This window comes from Amblyomma maculatum, chromosome 1 (assembly GCF_055883805.1).
Source record: "Amblyomma maculatum isolate TAMU_Amacu chromosome 1, ASM5588380v1, whole genome shotgun sequence".
In the NCBI taxonomy this organism is placed as follows: domain Eukaryota; kingdom Metazoa; phylum Arthropoda; class Arachnida; order Ixodida; family Ixodidae; genus Amblyomma; species Amblyomma maculatum.
In genome coordinates, this window is record NC_139344.1 from 410,813,796 (window position 1) to 410,837,416 (window position 23,621).

Here is a 23,621-nt window from a genome sequence, read left to right on the forward strand (position 1 = left end):
TGGCAAGACTTTCTAATGGCGAAATTAGTAAGTCGTATGAAAATGTCCTGTCAATAGAGCGGCGTAGATTGAATTAGGTATGTCAAACACGACTTCATGAATAGCATGCCTTCGCATTGCCAGCTGTATGCGCCACCATCACTTCAAGTCATGTTTATTGGTTACTTGCTTTGGATTCTTTACTTTTATCTAAATTATTATTGCTTACGACAATAATTTGTTACAAAACGCTGTGCAATTAGTTCGACCTGCTGAGTCTGAACAACTCAGGCAGTAGGTATCCTCTTTGTAAATATAATGCCTAATGCGCCCAAAAGTATTATGCCGGTCATCCAAGGTATTCGAGGCGAGCAGATTTTGTTTATTGGGAAAGCTACTTAAATCAAAATGTGCGCTCTTTCCAACTGTAACATTGTCGCCGCCAAAGAAATGTTCCGTAACACTAATCCATCGGTTCTTTTGCCGGACAGACTTGGTAGTCCCAACCTTCCCCAAAGGCAACTACTACTTGCAAATGCAGTCCAAACTGCGTTAAAACTGATATGCATACTGACGATGACGCAAAAGACAGCTCGAAAAGAACTGAAAGTTTAATTAACAACTGCGATACTTTTGCAAGCCTTTTTTTAGGTCCCTTATTATAGCGCTGTTTTCTATGGCCTGCTGTGCCCCACATTTTTGCGCTCTTTTCCTTTCTAAGAATATTTAAAACTTTTCTACAATATCATCATAGTGCAGCTAACGACAAGTCTAAGTAATTTCCCTTTTGTTCTAATGTGAACTGTGTTTTCACTTCCTTGTTTTGATCGCACGCCATTATTTCCGTGTAATCCTCCCACAACATCTGTTCCCTTACTCTACATCTAATAATTGATCACCGCGTACAACTGCTCTCCTAACTGCTAGCATGACTAACGCGCCTTCGGACAATATTTTCTGCTTTTTATCCTTCAGTAACAATGCGCGACGCAATTCCACTCACCTTCATACATCTTCGTACCCCGTCACATGCCGCCTCCCCCATTTCTCTATAACCGCCAGTCGTGAATATTTTTAAATTGCTTTTTGTCTTCTATTAACTCTTTATCTAGCTTTTTGCCGGCGTTTTCATGCCAAATATAAAAAGTGTGAGCTAACAGCACTTCGCACCACACGAGTTTTGAGACAGCGCGGAGGAAACAAAATGCTGCGTTTTCTGCTTCCTTTTCTCATTTGCAGTGTGCTCGCTACCTCTGATGACGTCCAAGACCCGAAGAGCGTGTACACTGAGGGCCTCACTGAACTAATCACTGTAAGAAAATCTTTTCTTCCTTCATTGGTATAGAGCTCTGTGCAATCACATAATTGCCCAAACTCTTGATTTCAAACTCCTATTGACGCCAAAAAATGTAACCTTCTCTCTGCGCAGCCATCATGTCCTGGCGCTTGACGAGTCAAATTCAGAATTTTTTTCTGCAAGAGGAGTCATCTAACGTGCTTGCTCTTTAAACATTACCTGTTAAATTCAAGGTGTTGTTACTCGCATTTCTGCAGCAAACAGCTAAAATTGTATCAATCTTTCGAAGGACCATTTCCTCCTTCAATGCATTGCACGCTTTCTAATTGAAGCTTCCAAGGTGGAAACGCCTATAACGCCTATATGAACATCTATATATCTATATCGCAAGAATCCGCTCAAAAATATCAAATAACGTTGAGGAGCTGCGCATTTGCAAACGTTGAAATTTAATTTACCCTCGTACATGTTGCTAAAGAACTTTAGGCAAACAGTTTTGCGTCACACTCACCAGCTTTACCCGTTAGCTATATTCTACTTTTGCGTCACTGGTATCACACCTTGGAAGCCTACTGACGGGTACCCACCAGCGAAAATTCAAACGTAGTACCTGCTACACACAAGAACAGCGTATGCACTCATCTCCTCCACCTTCAGTAACTGCCCACATATGAAATGAATGCACTTACAACTATGCCAACGCTATGGTAGCCTAGTGGTTAGTGCACCCACATTAATATACTGCCTTTGGTTGGAATCACCAATCATCTTACGCAAGAAAATTCGGGTTACAAACTCATAACCATCCTGGGACTTTACTTTTTTCAAGAGAATACAAATAGTACTTTCTGTGGCTTGTTGCCGCAACTTACCTGCGTAATGTGCAAGTATCTATTCTATGATGATCAGCTGAAATCTGACATATTTCAGCCTTATGAAAACAGCACGTAGCAAAACCAGAAGCCATCATGCCGTTAAAGCTTCGGCGCCTCCTGGTCGCCTTCCATGTGCATGTTTAATTACTTGAACAATAATCGATTGAAAATGATCGACTATACTTGCTCTCACCTGCATGTTTCTATCAGAAAGTAAATAACTGACTACTTTTTCAACAGTATCTTCCCGAGTATATGATCGACCTCTTGCTTTAATTTATTGCTGGCAATTAGCAAATGGTTTAACAAATCCTCAACTCGGCGACGAACAATAGTACAAGCGGAGCTTTTGTTTTCCGCGACAGAGCAACTGCCCGCCAACGGAGAAGCATAGCGCCTGATTATGTCTTTGGCTGTGGCCGTGTCTCCGCTGCGCCTACAAAAGTTCCTGTCCCTAGGGTTCGCTCTATAAGAATCCCTGTCTACTCCGTTGGGGCCATGTTTTACCTGCCACTAGCACCCCATGCCATGCACGGAGTATTAAACGTGCATTGCAAAGCCGTCAGTGGAGTCAGTACTGCTTGTAGTATTTATTCGTGCGAAAAACGCCTAACTGGTTGCAAGGGTTATGACGTCACAATTGCATGAGTTTGTGCGGGAATTTCAGATACCCCGCACTCAAAATAAAGCTATATAACGAATAGCGGCAGCCTCCAAATGAACCATAAATTGGTCTGGATGTCACTCTAATCAAGGTATTTCAGCAAAAGCAGCAATTCAATTAAATAAATTTTTCACCATTCGGATTCGAACCGAGGTCTTCTATATGTCAGCCGGCAATACAACGCATAGATTATGAAGGGATTGTTGATGTTGTTGTTGTTGTTGTTGTTGTTGTTTTTCGTTTTTGTTGGCCAATAATGGTCGCCGAAACCAACCGTGCTAGATAGGCTCCTGGTGTAATGCACTGTGGTGTTCAAGACCACTAACGTGTGGTTCGGTGTGTGGACTGAAGTGATTTTAATAAGAAAATTGTTAAATTTCGTCAATGCAAAAACTGTACTGCAAGTGCTTCGCGTCTAATCCTAAGCTGAAGTGTATATATTCCCCTTTTTTTGTTCCTTCAACATAGATCAACCAACCTTCTTATTTTTTTTTTTCAGGTATATACCTTTTTCCTACGTTTAGAGGAATGCTAAATTCTGTTCGCATAATGTTGCCCTTCTGCGCGTCAGGGGTTAAATCGTTTATGCTCCACTTTACAAGCTCGTTGAAGAACTATAAATGTAAGCGGGAACTTGGTGCAATTAAAATGTCGCCCACTACATAATGATGTACCTCCGTGCCTGTCAACCATGGTGCAAGAATGCGGCAGGGAAAAAAACACGTTGTACATGACGTCTTGATTGTTCCAGCTCGCGCTCATTTTTCGTAAGGCTGTGTTTGTTGTTTTTGTTGTGAGACGGGGTATATAGTGAAGGACAACGCCAACAGCTTCAACAGCGGTTTGCTGATGAAATGGACTGTCCAGGCTATGGTTTCGCACCACGGGCACGATCTAATCCTTCAAAAAAGTGCACACATACACTTCTTTTTTTCAGCGGTTTTCATACCTTACCATCCGCAGCTTTGCAAAACTACCAATGCAGCGAAGTTAGGAAGTTCGCCTAGGTCAAGTGGATGCAGCTAGCACCAAACCGGGTTAGTTGAAGGAATGTGGGAAAAGCCTTCGCCCTGCAGTGGGTAAAATGTGGGTTATGAAAATGATTATGATGATGATAATTACAAACGCAACACCGTGATTTAGACATTAGCATCAAAGCCCTACGTAACCTACAGCTGACACGCTAGTTTTTTATATGGTAAAAGTTTTAGAGAAGGAGCTCTTTGGCGCCCGTTCCTCCATTTCGCGTCGTCGTCGCCGTCGTGCCTCGTAATCCGCTCAGCTGGCCCCCCTCTTCCTCCGCGGCGGCGAACGCGCGTGTTTTCCGATTGCGGCGTGCGCTCCTGCCACAACCGGTCATTCCTCGCATAGATCGCTCAGAGCACCTGTGGGTGTCTCAACGACAATTATCAACAACAAACCATTCATTTCCTTACAGCTTAACATTACATCAACTTCCTGACAACGCTAACGGGGAGATACGTCTTCCTCCGACTGTTCAAAAAATCTAATTTTCCTTGAAATTCCTTACATCTGTAAAGTGTCAGCCTTACATCTGTAAAGTGTCAGTCGCTGTGTTAAACTTGGAGGTTACTAGTGCACATTACTAGACATAACGAGTGCGAAAACCACAGACTGGTTATTACCATTCAAGGTTATTTCAAGTATAATTCAATTGCAAATATTTCAGATAGCCGTTCTATTTGCTTTAAAATTAATGTTTTGTCCACTGGACCAAAATGTAGCGCACCAAGATAAGGACAAAGAAAGAAGACACGCACAGCGCTGTGTGTGTCTTCTTTCTCTGTCCTTGTCTTGGTGCGCTACATTTTGTTCCCTTCAATCATGTACCAACAAGCTAAGTATCTACCCTTCTGTCCACTGGCTTCCTTCCCAAGCTGATCCAAGTACTTTCGGAATGGTGGAAACAGTCGAGAGGCGGTGTTTGCCTGCCGAGCATTCTTCCCAATTAGGACACTATCTGTATTGAGGACTTTAGTCATTCGGCTGTACATGAATAAATTTTCCTGGTTAGGCAACACCCGCAAGGCTTTTGAACATGATCAAATTATTCCTACAAGCATTAGGTAGGATGGACTTTTTAGTAAAAGCATTAGCTGTAAGGTGGTAGAGATGCTGTACAACAAATGACAAAACCCTCTGTAAGCACTGCTTCATTACCTAAAGCACACTGGAAGCACCGAATAATGCAACATAGAATAGTGAATAAGATAGAAAATGTTGAAAGCTGAAACTTTAGGCATCCATATTATCGGCTTACAGAAGGCTATCGATTTTCTATGGTTACTGCTAAGCGAGTCATAAGAACGTCAGATAGTATTAATCTGCCGTAGCTCTTGTTTTTGAGAAGGTGTACTCCAAAACAGAAGGCATTGAAGTCACTCAGTGCATAGTGAAAATTTCAAAATATAATCAATCCAAGTGAATGACATTTATTAGTATTGTAATGACATTTATTTCAATGAAATAATTAGCGGCCTATTGGTAATCAAGACGACGCTGACCTGGGGAAAAGGAAAAAAGTTTAAACAATTTCATACGGTGTAAATAGTGCTATGTAATTAGTGCTACGCTGAACCATATTTAACGACAAGAAGAAAAGACGCATTAGCATTGGAAACAAAAACGGATTCATGATGAAGAAACTATCTAATCATGGCGTGCGTGAATTATAACACACTATAAAAACATGGCTGACAAAGTCATGTAAAACTTCAGTGCCAATTTAGACTAACCTCATTCAACGAAGAGTGTTCGTTTCAAACTCGCCAGGGTGTAGGGCGGCGGCTCGGCTCCCCTCCAGAAACCTTCTTTGGCTGATGAAAACACCCCGCTTACTCTTGAATATACTAGCAGCCTACGTTTACCACCTTTGCAACCAATTTTGAAGTCGTCTGTGTCCTGCCAGACGTCAACTATGCAAGTGGATTCGTGATAGTTTTGCCGCTGACATTTAGCATTTCAGGCTTATTTATTTTTTTCTTGCCAAGCGCACCGCTGCCAAATCTTATCTGAACATACTGAAAACAATCTGCACTAAACACATTAAGCATGTTAACCAGAGGACTCTAGTTTGTATTTGCTGGCTAAAGCAGCTAAAACATTTTACTGGCCTATACAACCTCATCATTCTGATGAGATTTGCACCGAAGCTGTGATTGAGAAAGTGATTTGCGTCTTCAGCGACGCCTGTGGTGTGCGTCGGTGAATGAACGGAAACAAGGCATCAAACCGCAGTGTAAAGTTTGCATGCTTCATATTTTTGTATTACTATGATTGCAGCACAAACTCTTACCATAATAGCATCATTGTAATACTTGAGACATCAAATTCTGTCATACGAGGAAGTTCTGACCTCGTAAATTCTAACTCTTCCTTTTTTTGCAAATATAAATTAGAAATAACATACCTATCCTATCGGCTGTCGAAAGTCTGCGTGTGTTTGGAATGATGGAGAGAAGTAAACTAAGCATCCCACTTTTAATGTGTAAGCATTACTACCTGCATTCTTGGGCCTCGCCTAGGGGGCCGTGAAGCCTCATTTGAGCAACCAGTCCACCCACCATGAGTTTCAAGCTCAGGCCGAAATGTAAAATCTGCTTCGATGGCAACTGCTTTAGAACACTGTGCCTTCTCGGTAGCCGTTTTTTTACACCTCCCAATCTGTCAGCTCACGCTGCACTTCGGATGGCATAGCCTTTATTGTCTCCATCTTCTGTACATAAAGTTGCCCTAAAGGACTTGATCAACCCTCCTTGATCCTAATAACAAGCTAGGAACACCTTTCTATTACTTAGCTAAACATGAAATACGTACACTCTTAATCTGGTTCCACATACGTCCCGCTTATAAGTGGAACTTTTAAAAATTTCCACTTATTAAACGGAACTTTTTTGAAAGTTCCACTTATAACTTGAACCTATGTGTAATAAGTTTAAGAGTGTACCATAGCAATAACAATGCTTAACGAATCAAAACGTTCCTGCATCTGTGCTAAATTCCGCTCCTGCACGTATATATGTGCTTATACAAGCTGAATCATCGCTTAATATTTCATTCTAGAAAAGCTCTGTGTACTGCGATTCCTAATTGACCAAAGACGACATATTTAAGAGTTTCAAAATAACCGAAATTGGAATATTGAAGTTTCGACTTCGTCTCTTTTGAACTTTTTTCAATTCAAAAATATTATCCTACAATACATAATTTTACGATATGCAAGGCTCAGTTACGGAGTATAATCATTTGTACCTTGTGTTTGTTTCGCAAGAATTTTGCAAGGAAACGCTTTCTAAATATAAAAAACAAGAAAAAAACCTTACAGTTAACCCAATGGAGACCACACAGAAAGGCAAGAAGTGCTTTAAAAAGTCCCTGATATTCAGGAATCGTCTCCGCAAAGCATTTTCTGCAACCCTCACTGCGCTACACCGGTGATAAAATTCAGGGCTCTTTTGAAATTCTGACGACAACATGGACAGGATTAAGTATGCATAAAAAAAAATAATTTCTTTTTAAAGCGAGCACGACGAAGCAACTTATTATATCGACCTTTTATACCTTTGTCATGTTGAGATGTACACGATGTTAATTATATCATTCTCTTTAAATTAGTGAAATCATTTACCTAACGAACATAGTAATTGTTTTTTTTGGGTATGCTGTTTACTATTCTTGTGGCCCATTCAAAGTAAATTATGTGATTGGCATAGTATTATGATAAATAATTATGTGGTGACCGTAAAGGTTTTAAAAGGCATTCAAGTTTCTTTATTGGGATCGAAACATTATTTGCAGTACCTCGACACCGATGACAAAATTTGGCTGGTCCTCAAAAGCACAGACGACCGATCGGAACTATGTGTGAACAACAAGAGAGTTAAACTGGAAAATGGCAACTATGACTTTACGCAGAGTTTTGTCAACATAAGTGGCACGTGAGTTACCTCTCATTCTAAAGCCTCTTCAGTAAGCAAATTTTTGAAAAACTAACATCACTCGTGCATGCGCTGCGTGTTAAGGGCGAGCTCAATGTGCGCGAAAAAGAGAGCGAAGCGACGAGACAACGCAGCGAAGACGACTGTCGTTTGTTCCATAGCTTAGTAGGCAATCCAGTAAACGCCAAGGCCACAGCGACGTTCACAGCCCCTTCACAGCCTGCATTAGTCCGCGACTTCATAAGCACTTGCTTAACGTCTGTTCTGTCTGAAATTTTTGCGAGCCAGGGAAAAATATTTTTCCTACCTCAGCGGTGTACAGCAGCGATGGCCATGCCGGCAAGCTTGAGGAGGCGAATACAGAAAATCAATTCACTAGGTAGGTACGCGGCCTCGACTGCGGTACCGCCGTGGTGCGCTGGCGCATAGCCCGCTCAAATTGATGAGCCCTCAGCTACTAACAAGTGCATTGTTCCCTTCGTTTTCAAGTTTGATAATACTACACAGCTAATGCAAAATTTCAACGGCTGTGGTACTGCAGAAACAGCGATGGCCAAGTCGACGCAATTCTTGAGAAGAACCGGAAAAGGCCAGTGAGATTCTGATCGGCTCATCGCGAGTAGACTTCCTGGCGGCGGGCGAAATTTTCTCTTCAGCAGATCCGAGAAAACGGGCCAAGCGACACGCGCATTCCTCTTCGCGCGACGGCTTAGCGTGAAGCTTGCCGCCGTCGGGTCCGCGATCGCACGTGTTTTCGCGTACACGGAGCTCAGCCCTTAACGTTTTCTCCCCTTTCGCCTTGCTAGCACAGCCGTCAGACCCATGGCAGACCGAGCTGTCTCTTTACCTCCTTGGTCTTGCTGCCATCGCTTTTTGGGCTCTGAAAATAATTTTGTGACTATGAGTTATTAAGAAAACAAACCACAAAGTTCTTAACGACATACGTTACAAGAACGACAATTTTCAGGACGGTCACAGCAAAATTAAAATGAAGGTTTGACACTGAAACAATTCTTCGGACTTCATCTCCATTTTTACTACGTCGTGGTAAAATGAATAATTCAAGGCTAGTGTGTTTTCTTAGTTGTGCATTTAAAGCGGATGGATTGCAGAATTTTCCATTTTTGCAAATTGTGACTGGCAATAAAAGAAAAGCTACTTTCCGCACCTCCACTCAGATATTCGTGGGAGATCTTCAGTACCTAACAAATTTATATCTGACTTAGTGCATTACGTCCTTGCTTTCAGTAATGAAATGAATGTGAAATACAGATCATAACTATTTAAACTACCAATACAGATGTAGTCCGTTTCAGATCGCACAAATCGGGGATCCGGCTTCTGACCGCATTGGTTTCATTTTAATAAGCATGACAATCAACGTTCGCATGCTGTTTTTGAATCTTAGTATGTTGTTACGCCAGTTTTTCCTTACTTTTAAACAGTAGTAGATTTCCTATTTTGCATACATTCCCCCTGTATGAAACAAAAAAAGCAGCAAATCGATATTCTGCCATTCCTCTCACGCATAAATGTATTATAATATTGTTTTAATGTTTTGTGAGAGCAATTTTATGTGGCAAAATATATTTATTTAATGTGGGGCTCAATACCTCTATGTAAGCGGCAGTCTTGGCAGCAAGTCAACTCAGGTTGTGGAAAAGCTATAACGAACTCGTACAGCCAGATATGTTGCATTACCTATTGCATTGCATTACATATTGCGCTGTCTTGTAACTTTTCTGCTCATCCCACCCTTCATGTAATACCGCGCGAGGAGTCTTTAAGGTAATAAAATGAAATGAATTACGCAGTTTTTACATGCTAAAAAATTTTATTCAGCCAGCGGTCATTTAGGGTAGGTTTGGGAGGAGTACGGACTCATAAAGCAGACCATGAATAGTACCTCTCGAATGCCTGAGAATAAATTTGATATTTTAAAGCTTTCATTGTATGTTTCAAGTTACGTATATTAGTTTTTGTAATGTAAATATCGCATAGCACACCACATTTAACGAAACACTCTCTCATATGAAATCGACATAGATATTAACAAGCCGCCAACCTCGGGACAAATATGTTCATATCTTTGCTTTATTACGAAGCTGACGCGAATACAAATACTCTCACGTTTTTGCACTATTCGGGCGTACTTGATGTACCTGGAGACAGATAGCTCTAATCTTAATACAGATGCCATTTTATCGAGGGAACACGTTAAAATTGCTTATGATTTGTTATCAACTGTCATGAATTCTGCAAACTTTTTATTAAATTATTTCTTGTTTCATGTTTTACTTTTCAGACACGAAAGACAATCGCATGCAAGCCTTCAAGACGAAAATGGCACGGGAACAATGGATGTCAGCGCACAGGAAGGTATGAATGTATTATTTTAATATTTTTATGCTCTTATGATTGCCCTTTGAATACTCAAGCCCCAATACGCCCATTTCTACCTGCTATTCTTCCGCGCCTTCAATAGCGTTATAAGTGCTACTAAGACCTGGTGAAGTAAGCGCCGTCATTATGGATAACTAACCATATTAAATCCATATTAAAATTCAATAGAATTGCTCATGTCCGTCAAGATCACTTAAATTGGGATTATTTGGCTAACTTAAATGAAATATGAATATTTACGGCAGCTTCCGGTCCAGAAAATGGAGTCTTGTAAAATGACAGAAAGTCTGATTTGTTGCCGTGAAAACCCCATTGAATATTGGCAGAAGTACATGAAAAAGCTACCACCATCAGCTTTTCATACGCATGGAGTTTTTATCCTCTCTGTCACCACTATTCACAATGTAAGAGTGGCTACAATTGTTTTCAGCTGCGTATATGTGCCGCGTGCTGCTCCAGACATCTGGTGCCACTGAGCACGATTACTCAAAATTTCATTCGACTGCGACCGGTACCTGTACTTCGTAGTTTCTAAAGTAACGCCCTAATAGGTCTCTGGGAGTGGGCCTCAAACTTTTGTGAAACTCAAATTAAATCACCGCAGCATCTGGTAACATACCTATCGTGGTTCTACTCGCATTCTAGATGATTTCACTTGTCGAAATTATACGCCATGTAAACAAAGTATTTAGTGTAAAGCTAGAGTCTTCTTTTTTATCTAAGCAGGGCTCTCCATTGCTTATGTCTCTTGATAGGTGAAGATAGATGGAACGTAGAGTGTGGGTAGGTTGCGTAGTGTTTTATTGCATGTAAATTGTGCTCTGTTTTCGCTTTCGCTTTCCAATCTGACTTGAGCGGACGAGCAAGCAGCTAGGGGGCAAGGCCTGCCATCGGATGGGCAACAGACCATGGACTCAATATCAGGAAATCAACGTCAGCACAGTACAGCGAACCGCATATGCCGTATTCGACCATCGTGAAGACTTGGGTCCACGTTGCCTAAGTAGTGCAATTGAAGAGCAGGAGTAGTTTTTCTTGATATGAAATGAATCTTGAAATTATCCTTGAAGAATTCTCTCTCTTACAGATGAAAAACGCAGTAGCAGTTTCAGCATCGCTGCAATATTATTTTCAGTAAGATCTGATTTCTTGACGACATTTCCGACGTAAACAACTAAGGCGAGCAATTCCAACGCATTACGGGTGACCGAGGCAGTCGAAGAGGAAACAATTGTTAAGGAAACAGAATTATTACTCTTCAATGTTTAGAGAAATCAAAAGAATAAGTAAATTTAAAATGACGAGTTTTGTTACTGAACAAGCGAAAACGCCCTTATTGGCAGGCGACAAGCCGGTAAAAAAGGTTTAAGCCGTAAATTTTGCAAACCATATGCCAGAACCTCAACTATACGTGATCCGCACCACCGGAAACAGAAGAGAGGTACAGCTCAGATGCATTGCTGAAACAATCCTGCCAAGACGCAGTAAGCCTTTAGCCTCAAGATATTTTAGCATGACCATGACAAAGGCCTTGTTGGGCAGAAATATCCACCGCTGGCGTTTTTGTCTGCACTGAAAGCGCTAGCTGTGAGTGAAAATCACAGACATGCCTCCGGCACACACTAGACCACTGGTGACGTACTCGGCTAGTGGTTCGTAGGCGCCCATTGGTTCGTAGGCGGATTGAGTGACGTCACAATTCCCCGTGACATGCCCCAGTACAGAAATGCAGGAGAGTCCACCTAGGGCTCCTCTTTTAAGATGAGAATACGGGAAAGGAATCAATCTGGACTATCATATTCTCAGTAAAATGCTCTCCCCCATATCAATGCACTCACGTTTGTGTGAGTTTGCTTATAGTGGAGCTTTACATATATGCCGAGTGGCAGTTTCCATAATGAGGTAGCTTACGGCTTTATGTTAATGAATATGTATAAATGAGTAGAGGTACAATTATTAGATTATTGTAGCAAATTTAACGTTGCAAATGAGGTTCCGCAATAGGTGCCACAGAAAGGAGCCATTACGCTCTCACGCTATACCATTGAAAGGGGTGTTTATGTTGCCTGTATGTTTTGCTATGTGCATTGCCTTAGCACATAAAAGAATGTTATGAAGGTTGAAAAGAGAGGTGAAATAAATTTAAAAAGATTACATGGCTGATGTAATGAACTCGGGGAGTGAACGATGATGAGGTCCCTGCGTCCAAGCGGCATATGACGACTGATTATGGGGCGAGAGGTCAGCTGCCACCAGGTGCGGTATCCGCGTCGGCTTCAGCGCTGGAAATTTCAACAGCAGGCAATGGATACCGTTTCTGTATTTCTGGACTTAAAGACGGTGCATCCAGGGTGGGGATACAAATCTCTAAATATAGGTCACTTTCGAATCACTGCAAGTGTTAGAGCCATCCCAACTCGAATCCTCCGAAGCGCCACCTCCTCTGCACGGGTTAGACCGCGAGGGAGGCTTACCGTACATGGAGGTATGAGAGCACGTGTACAGCATCGGTGGTGCTCCTATCTTGTTAAAATTAGGGCAGTATTATATTATTTAGGAGGATTGACGATGATGACGTTGAGGTGGAAAGGCGGGTTGCAGCATCTGCATTGCTTTAAGCACTGAAAAGGTCACACTGAGTTCATTCAGTACCAATTTCCTGCTGTATGCGTGCCGCTAGACTGTATGTTTTGGCAGATTTCTGCGCTGCTGATGACGCGTCTGAGTAGCTTTATCACCTGGAGGGAATCAGTGCGTATGACAATACGGGCCGTGGGAAACATGAAAATGGCGGCCACGGAGTGAAGCGCTTTTTGTCCTGCAAGCAGTTCAGCACAAAAAGAAGATGGAGGTTCCGGTTATTAAAACGTTGATGTCTTGTTCAGTGAACACTTGCTAGGGCAGAAACTGCAGTTGTCACTTCGCAGGCTTTGGTGCTTGCGTCGCCGTAAATTATGATGGAACATTGTGGCAAGCGGACGTCATGTTCCATAATTCGGTCGCGAAGTGACGACGCCGATTCCTGTATTGATGGTCGTCGTAAATCAGTTGGCTTGTTATCACTCAGGTGTACAAAACGCCCAAGAGGAAGAACTGGCAGTGGCGGTAGCAGAATTAAATGTGACTAGAGCGCACGTTGCGTGAGAGAGAGTGGCCTTAAGCCTTCGTGCATCGCTTCGTTGCTGCACCAGTTCATCTATTGTGTTTAGCAGCGCGCTTTCTTGGAGCGTCACGATTGGTGGGATTCGAGGAAAGCAGGTAATGACCTTCATTGCCTCTTGATTTGAGCTTCAAGGTGATCCCATTGTGCCCTTCTCTAATGCTGAAATTGGGCTTGATAACCAAGGTGCGGTTGCACAGCTGTCCGCACCAACTGTCGTACTGTCGTGCAACATCTGAGTGGGCGCCGCCCGTTTTTGGAGCAATGCATCTGAGCAGACCCAGAGTCTGTAACGCCTGCTTTTTAGCGCGAGACAGCCATGAAGTTCCAGTTCCTGACTCATGAAACATTAAACCCAATATTTTTGCTGTTGAACTTCCCTTAAGTGGCGTTTCGGACAGATGTAGACGAATAGGCGTTACAGCTAGTTTATGGCGCCCCAGCTGTTGGCGACTGATATTAACGTAGTTTTGCTGGCAAAACGTTAAAGACCAATTGAAGAAGCATATTTAGACACACTATCTAAAGCTGATTGCAAGACAATCGTTTCTTCTCACTTTTCTTGCCAGATGTTTTATGCTCTTGAGCGGTTTCACCATCTATGCAGCTCACACATGTGCTTTCTACGTATGACGTTTCCAGGACAACCGGGGACCAAATATTATTTTCGACACGTCAATGTCAATGAAGAGTGTGCCCTTATGACCTATGAAGGAAACGGTGAGCGGCATTGCGATATTATTTGCACTTCATTCACAATTACGGCACATAACTTGAAATATCGATATGATTTAAGAGCGCACTGTAGCAAAATACCAGGTACAAACGACATTTACAGCGCTTGTGTCTCTTCTATATATGGTCTTTTTTTTTTTTAATTGAGCTATTACGCTCTTAAATGCAATACCACGTCGATCACTCTGCTATGTATGTTATGATCCTATACGTTAAAAACCAAAAACAGCAACCAGCAGCCATTGCATTTTCAAACTTGAAATTCAGAAAAAACAACACAGATGACCTATAAATATTTCTGCAGTCCTATAAGTGTTAAATTTGGCCTATGAGCTTTAACAAAATACTGGTTAACAAAAGAAGCAAACCGCATTATCTCAGTTGCTTCTAGTGTAAAAGTGTGAACAGCGAAGCATGACGATATGCAGTAGCAGTTTTATCTGGAAGAGAGAATATGAGTTCTGACGGTATAAAAAACTTGATGAAAAGCGACAAAAGAAACATTTTTGTTGGAGAAGACAATACTGCCACCCACCTATGTAAAAGTAGCCATTTTGCAACGTAGTTGAATTTAGACACTCAGTTTTAGAAAACGCGCTGTTTTTTTTTTTTTTTTTAGATCTAGGACACAGTCATTTTTGATTATCCCAGGTCTTTGTACTTGCACGATATGGGACAGCCCGAATGAAAAGTAATTAAGAATCGTGGTCCACGTCTGTGCAGAGGCAAATGTTGTAACACTCACAGCTAGAGTAATCACGGATGTAGCTGCGCGTCTGGGCATCCGTTGCCAATATCAATTAGGAGGACATTGCACCTGACATAATATTTGTACCATGGTGACGTAGACTAGAACGCGGCGGTTCCTTAGAAAACATATTTGAAACATTTACTGGTGCTTTAATATATATTTCTCCTTCGCAAACGTTGAGCAAAGCGACGAAGAAGCAATAAAGCATTTCATGACCGTGAAATGTCACATTGCAACGGGCCGCAAAGGGGATGAGCGCTATGGAAGAAGACAAAGTGAGTCGTGTGCGCGAGCAGAGCCAAAGACGACTGATTGCTGACACGGTGCCTCTGACATAACGTTTTTCGCCAAGGCCTTCACAAAGAAACACAAAAGTTTCTTTTAAAAGCCGTGATAGATGCGCTGTAAGGTATTATCAAGTTCGCTTCCTTATTGACGGACATCATTTGCGTAACAATATTCAATAAACAGGGAAGTATAATTAACTAATCAACTGTTTGCTTCTTAGCTTTAGGGTACATTATGTAGTGAAATTGAAGGTCTTCAACACTGAAAGGGAACATTCCATATTTCTAAATCGGCATTAGAATTTTAAATGCTGAATGTCTAGAGTATGCTTTTATAGCACGCTGCTTTGACTTTCCTGCAGTAGACAATGCCAAAAAGTAATACCTGCGTGCTGTATATCGACGGGAAATACGTAGAAGGTTTCTAAGAGACCGTTAAAAGCGTTTCTATTTCATTTAAGTGGCGCTATTTTGTCTATGTGTACCATTTGCAATAGGACGTGAAGAGCATTCAAAGTGTATTTTTCGCTTCCAATATTATGAATTATGATGCTCACTCAGACATTTTATGCATTGAACTCGCCATAAAATATTGCAAGGCTTCAATTTTTCAATGTATTATTGTACTCTAAAAACGACACATGACATGAAAAGACGATTGCTTATTTTATGTAATTGCCATCTTTTTATTGCATCTTAGAGTACAGTCACACAATTGATCATAACAGACCGCATCGGTGTGCTTTCGCGGCTTTGCAATGAAAAATCTATATTTTATGATTTCAGCGATGAAGCATACGACTAATCAAAATATATTAAAAGACTGATTTGTTTTATTATTATCGTGATTAACAATAACACGTCGTGATTCATTCGTTCGGAAATAAATTCAAGTCTGACCTTAAGGAAGTGAAAATCATGTACTTTCAGATATAGTATGCGCCTGTTTCAAATTGCCCTTAAATACTCAGGAGGCGAGAAATAAATTCATAAACGAAAGACGCTCGAGTCATTTCGCAAAGAAATTCTATTCGGCCATCAAGTCTCCGTGAAGCCAAGCTTGAAGATGAAACCAATATTAACATATTAGCTCATGCAAGCACACAGGCTTGCTGACATGAAAACATTGCGCAGAAAAGCACTCACTCATTGCTATTTCGCTCTGTCCTAGTTATTCCTATGAAATATAGACATTAATTTACCGGTTAAATAATTACGTTGCAGTAAACCCCGAAGCTCAAGATACGTTTATAATTGGGCCAATCTCAATCATGATTAGCCAGTGTTCAATATCTCGGGTGCTCAGCTAATGGTGACCAAGATAATAACAAAATGCTGCAGGCGAGACCACACTCTTTTAAGCAGTCCTCGAATCGCTTCACTGGACTCGCACACTTTGTCTTCTTAAATGTTTCATTAGATTTATCTGAGATATCTAATTATTAAAACAGGCGCCTCTAAATGGAGACTTTTTAATTGCAAGTAACTTTTATGGCCGTCTGTGTTCCCAAACTACTTTAGTGATTCCTAAACGGCACAGTGGCCAACGTGTGCATAAGTCTGAACTGGTAGATTTTTCTTCGTTCGCTATCACGTTGAGACGAATAGTGAGCGAACTCTTGTTTGCATAAGGAATTGAAATTATGAATTTTGTAAAACAGACGGCTTGCACTCGGTGTACTTATAGATCTCAAGAAAGCAATTGGCACTGTATAAAAAATATATTGTTACAAGCTCTACACAAAAGCTAAATTTGTGGTGAGGAGTAAGGTTGCTTACTACCTAAGTCAAAAGCTTATTTCGGTATGTGATCAAAAATATCAATCTCATGGCTTCATCATGGCTTCTAGCGAGACCTACTCGTGGAGCCTTTTTGTGGCCTAAATATCCGGACAACATATTAGTGATAACAGGAATCCCTCCCTCATCTAATTCTTCATTCAGACTACAATTAGATGGCATAGCTACAAAGCAATGTTTTTAAATGGGTGAAGACCTAGCTGATAAACTGTTCAAGACATGTAAAAGCCAATAGCATTACTCTAATAAAATCTAGATGTCTAGATTTTTAAATCACAGCAGCAGCCAAGAAACTGAGTGAAGCCTACAGGAAAACGCAGGAAGAAAATATTTTTTTGGCTTTGTTTTAGTAATTATCTTTACGGATAATTTCCGTTGAGAACCTTGTCAGATTTGTCGTTGCCGCCTGGCTGTCAATAAAGACTGAACTTCGCTGCTTTCGCGCATACAGATTTCAAAAACCACCAGCGTGTCAGTCATGCCGTGGGCACAATCCTGCAGGAGAAATCGAAATCGTAAAAAAAGGCATGGACATCAGTTTTCACTGGTGACCCAGGCTCATACAAGTTTGGAGGTGCGGCAGGTGTGCGGCTGTAGTTTTGATCTATTTCATAAATTTTGAATGCACAGTGTTCGCGAAAAACAAGAGGGGTATTATTTTCCATATGCTCGTATAAATGAGCCCTTATTTAAGAAATATTTAAACGAAATGCTCTTCCGTGAACCTTGTTAAATGCACTACACTGAAATTGTTCCTTGTTACTGCTGAATATACAAACCTGGTATTATAAAACTTCAATGGCCGCTGTGTTGCTTGTTCAAGCGCACTAAGAAAAATTGGCCCCTTAAGTAGGTACTAGCGTTGCAAATTAAACAACCAGTATTTTTTCTTCGTTCCTTCTCCCTTCCTGCCTTCCTTGCTTCCTTTCCGCCTTCTTTCTATTCTTTGTTCCTTAACAGGCCGCACCGAATGCCATCTGTACGTGGGAAACGCAAAGCTTGCCGATGATCAACGAAGAGAATGTGAAAAAGTATATGACGAATTTTGCCAAGAGAAACACCAAATCTCCGACAGCGCCTGCGAAACATATACGGCGAGCATGCGGGCATAGACTCGACTGATTGCACGGACTAAGAACTTTCCCGAATAAAATATCTGTGGTGCACGCCACAATGGTTTTGTCGGCTCTTTTGTTTTTTGTTTTTTTTTGTAACTGCCTACTCAGGAACGCCAGCTTTTCAAAATCAGGCATTGTGAAGCCATATAGAGGACTGCCCATAAACACCAGAGCCCCACTACGCAAGGCGAGCTGACAAAACAAAAGAGAGAAGCATCATTAACACGATGATCTCTACTGGTCTCTTTTACACGGCATAACCTCTAAATTACCTCCCCTCCCGCGTGCAGCTTGAAGTAGCCTTATTAAAGAGGTTATGAAGTGCCTAAAATGAGGTAAAGCAAATCGGTCGAGAGATAGGTACTCCCTTACAAGTCAATTAATCGCAAGAATTTTTCAGCTAGCTTCATTAACACCGAAGATATCGGTACTCCCTCACAAGGCAATTAATCGCAAGAATTTTTCAGCTAGCTTCATTAACACCGAAGATATCGGTACTCCCTCACAAGTCAATTAATCGCAAGAATTTTTCAGCTAGCTTCATTAACACCGAAGATATCGGTACTCCCTCACAAGGCAATTAATCGCAAGAATTTTTCAGCTAGCTTCATTAACACCGAAGATATCGGTACTCCCTCACAAGGCAATTAATCGCAAGAATTTTTCAGCTAGCTTCATTAACACCGAAGATATCGGTACTCCCTCACAAGTCAATTAATCGCAAGAATTTTTCAGCTAGCTTCATTAACACCGAAGATATCGGTACTCCCTCACAAGGCAATTAATCGCAAGAATTTTTCAGCTAGCTTCATTAACACCGAAGATATCGGTACTCCCTCACAAGGCAATTAATCGCAAGAATTTTTCAGCTAGCTTCATTAACACCGAAGATATCGGTACTCCCTCACAAGGCAATTAATCGCAAGAATTTTTCAGCTAGCTTCATTAACACCGAAGATATCGGTACTCCCTCACAAGGCAATTAATCGCAAGAATTTTTCAGCTAGCTTCATTAACACCGAAGATATCGGTACTCCCTCACAAGACAATTAATCGCAAGAATTTTTCAGCTAGCTTCATTAACACCGAAGATATCGGTACTCCCTCACAAGGCAATTAATCGCAAGAATTTTTCAGCTAGCTTCATTAACACCGAAGATATCGGTACTCCCTCACAAGGCAATTAATCGCAAGAATTTTTCAGCTAGCTTCATTAACACCGAAGATATCGGTACTCCCTCACAAGGCAATTAATCGCAAGAATTTTTCAGCTAGCTTCATTAACACCGAAGATATCGGTACTCCCTCACAAGTCAATTAATCGCAAGAATTTTTCAGCTAGCTTCATTAACACCGAAGATATCGGTACTCCCTCACAAGGCAATTAATCGCAAGAATTTTTCAGCTAGCTTCATTAACACCGAAGATATCGGTACTCCCTCACAAGGCAATTAATCGCAAGAATTTTTCAGCTAGCTTCATTAACACCGAAGATATCGGTACTCCCTCACAAGACAATTAATCGCAAGAATTTTTCAGCTAGCTTCATTAACACCGAAGATATCGGTACTCCCTCACAAGGCAATTAATCGCAAGAATTTTTCAGCTAGCTTAGTTAACACCGAAGATATCGGTACTCCCTCACAAGGCAATTAATCGCAAGAATTTTTCAGCTAGCTTCATTAACACCGAAGATATCGGTACTCCCTCACAAGGCAATTAATCGCAAGAATTTTTCAGCTAGCTTCATTAACACCGAAGATATCGGTACTTCCTCACAAGGCAATTAATCGCAAGAATTTTTCAGCTAGCTTCATTAACACCGAAGATATCGGTACTCCCTCACAAGTCAATTAATCGCAAGAATTTTTCAGCTAGCTTCATTAACACCGAAGATATCGGTACTCCCTCACAAGGCAATTAATCGCAAGAATTTTTCAGCTAGCTTCATTAACACCGAAGATATCGGTACTCCCTCACAAGGCAATTAATCGCAAGAATTTTTCAGCTAGCTTCATTAACACCGAAGATATCGGTACTCCCTCACAAGGCAATTAATCGCAAGAATTTTTCAGCTAGCTTCATTAACACCGAAGATATCGGTACTCCCTCACAAGGCAATTAATCGCAAGAATTATTCAGCTAGCTTCATTAACACCGAAGATATCGGTACTCCCTCACAAGGCAATTAATCGCAAGAATTTTTCAGCTAGCTTCATTAACACCGAAGATATCGGTACTTCCTCACAAGGCAATTAATCGCAAGAATTTTTCAGCTAGCTTCATTAACACCGAAGATATCGGTACTCCCTCACAAGTCAATTAATCGCAAGAATTTTTCAGCTAGCTTGATTAACACCGAAGATATCGGTACTCCCTCACAAGGCAATTAATCGCAAGAATTTTTCAGCTAGCTTCATTAACACCGAAGATATCGGTACTCCCTCACAAGGCAATCAATCGCAAGAATTTTTCAGCTAGCTTCATTAACACCGAAGATATCGGTACTCCCTCACAAGGCAATTAATCGCAAGAATTTTTCAACTAGCTTCATTAACACCGAAGATATCGGTACTCCCTCACAAGGCAATTAATCGCAAGAATTTTTCAGCTAGCTTCATTAACACCGAAGATATCGGTACTCCCTCACAAGGCAATTAATCGCAAGAATTTTTCAGCTAGCTTCATTAACACCGAAGATATCGGTACTCCCTCACAAGTCAATTAATCGCAAGAATTTTTCAGCTAGCTTCATTAACACCGAAGATATCGGTACTCCCTCACAAGGCAATTAATCGCAAGAATTTTTCAGCTAGCTTCATTAACACCGAAGATATCGGTACTCCCTCACAAGGCAATTAATCGCAAGAATTTTTCAGCTAGCTTCATCAACACTGGAGATATCGGCGTATAAAAAATGGCGCTCTTCTCTCCCCCTTCAGCTCAACACTCGGAAACACCAGAGAAAAATTAAGAAAACAGCTCGGGAACTCCATCCCGCCTTGGAAGCCTCATCGGGTGACTCTCGGTTCTCAGACTTCCGGTTGTCGCACCTGTTTTTGCGAGTGTCGCCCACGCATTCATCGGTCTCTGTCTTTCCCTTCCCGTCTGCGTTTGCATAGCTTTCAACCTTGTCTCGTGTCTTCCTCGGCCGCCGGTTTCTTCCCTTTCTTGACCTCTCGGAACTGTGTGCGACAGCAGCCTGAACAACTCGGGTCGTTCGTGAGCGCATGTCTGCAGGTGGGCAGGCTGCTGTCCATACACACCTGCGGCCGCTGCGGAAGCGCACTTTCCTTCATATCCCTGTACCATTCAGCGCAAATTAGCGTGGACTTTCTACAGCTTTCTACAAGACACCTTTCTTCCCTCGCACTGCCGGGGTCAGTCTCCGGTGTCAGTAGCTTTGGTACCGTCTTCTGCCGTTTGACCAACAGCGGCCGGTATCCTCGCGGAGTTGACGCGATAACATCGGCTCTGCATAGATGCTGGCAAACGAGCGTGCGAACTGCAGGCGTGCAAACATGTCATCGTCATTCTACGGCAGGAGCGCTTTCATGATGGTCGGTGAGAAGCATATCTTGTGGTGCATAACGAATGGAATGTATACACGTATCATCGGCGAGAGCACGGACTGATGATCGCTACAAAGTTTGGATATGGGATTGCAGGTGAGGACGAAGTATTCATCCGCGGATCTGAAGAATTGAGATTAACAAAAAAGATAGTCTGCCGGCGTTGTTGTATTTTCTTTTTTTGAAGTCTTTTCGCACATCGTTTAGAAAATGCCAATGCGTACCGTGCCCGCATTTTTTCTCATGTGTGCGCATCGTCCGAGCCAAAATCGACGCCGCAAAACATCAGCAATGCATCTCGGCACATGCAGTTCGGCAGCGCACGTTGTAGCCGACTTCCGCAGCGACACGCAAGAATAGCGCACAGAAGCATGCGAGCGGCTACGCTAGAGACGCAGCGAAGCGGGTGATTCCAAAACGTCGTCCGCTGTGGCTTTGATGCAAACGAAACAAGGCCTAGTGACGACCAGGGAGCAGCGCACGACCGGAGTGCCGCCGGCCGCTGCGCTTGAGGACGGCATCTCTGCGGTAAACTGGCGACATCCATTGTTGCACTTAAGCGATGCGAATTTGTGTCCTTTCGCGATAAAGCCGAGGGCAGACCTTTTCTGACGCACGTTCCGTTTAATTATCAACACGCATCACGAATGGTGGATGCTGCAAAGACGAGACGGGACTACAGTACGCTGTTGCTGCGCCGTCAGTCGGTACACGAAGGCTGAGGCTGCCTATTTTATCCGCTGTTGCTGAACTATGATCTGAATCAGAAGTATACAATTGGTACGGTGTTGAATCGGACCAACTCGTGCTTTTTTTCTACTCCGGCGCCGACGTGCACTTACACTCAGATGCCACCACCTTCTCGGTTAACATCGCGAACATTCTCGGTTAACATTGCTTGGAGCTGGAGGCCAAGACTTCGGATGGTGTTGACCGTTGGCACGGGAAGGTTGTTAATAGTGAGGCGGATATCTGGAAATGTGGGGGTTTCCGGGTGCCGGGATAACGCACAAAGGAGAGCTCAGCTTTTGCTGCTGAGCACTTAAGTCCTTTGTCCAATAAATAGTCTTCAACTGCCTTGATCGCAGCCTAGATAGTCTCTTCAATGTGTCCGTCACTGCCGCCAATCACCCAGAGGGTGACGTCATCCGCGTAAATGTTATTGGCCTCGAGATCGAGCAGAGTCGCCACCTTGCGGCTCAGCGACGAAACCTACTCAGTGTGGATGCGTTTTTGCGTCGCCTGCCAGCCCGCAGTGATTTACGCACGCGCATGCGACGTGTACAAGGGTGTTTTTGTTTGTTTCGCTGTTCCTGTGAACTTTTGCTTACCTATATGCCTCTTGCAAAATAAATATGAACAGTCTATAACACCATGCTTCATTACAAATATATATATACTTTTCCATATCGAGTATGTCATGCTTGGAAAGGACGTCATCCATCGCGGTCTTCGGCGCTTGAGATCCTTTGACACGCAATGTCTCATACGAAGTGGTACTGTCGTTAGCGCTGTGCCAAAGCAAAACAGGTCGCTGCCGTCAATAAAAGTTAATGCAAACGCTCATAAATCGCGTATTCCCGTTTCTGTTTGGAATACCGCAGCTTCTAAAACATATGCCACCGCAGACTGCTTTATATAGCAGAATGCAGTTTGCACAGACCACTCTACGCCTGCTATGCCTTCGGTATGCATGATAGAGTTGTGTCAGTACTTTTCTCTTTTTTTTTTGCTTTTAAACCTCTGTCGCGGTGCCTCAATGGTAAGGGCGCTCGACTGCTGATTACGAGAACGCGGGATTCAATCACAACCGTTTCAAAAGGCGCTCCTCAGCTGTGGGATTTGACTGCACAATAAACAATCCCACGTGGCAAATGTGGTGTTACTATTGAAGAAAATAAACGACACCAAAACCAGCTGCAATCATCCATCATAGCCGATGCCGCTTTCATGCGTTAAACCCGGGCCAATATGCATTTTTTTTTTTTTTGCTGTTGAAGGCCTCTGTGCATCCGTAAAAGT

At 42.2% G+C, this 23,621-nt stretch overlaps 2 protein-coding genes across 2 annotated transcripts in view; both read left to right on the forward strand.

Annotated features, from left to right (window-relative positions):
• The window catches only part of LOC146208927 (uncharacterized), a 261,822-nt gene that overhangs the window by 72,289 nt on the left and 165,912 nt on the right, over nt 1–23,621 (forward strand). The gene's annotated exons all lie outside the window — the stretch shown is intronic.
• LOC146208928 (uncharacterized) lies at nt 1,131–18,080 on the forward strand. Its single transcript, XM_084596512.1, has 5 exons — nt 1,131–1,291; nt 7,634–7,773; nt 10,079–10,152; nt 13,979–14,056; nt 17,870–18,080. Exons 1-5 carry the CDS (start codon nt 1,184–1,186, stop codon nt 18,019–18,021), a joined length of 552 nt encoding a protein of 183 aa, XP_084452638.1. The 5' UTR covers nt 1,131–1,183; the 3' UTR covers nt 18,022–18,080.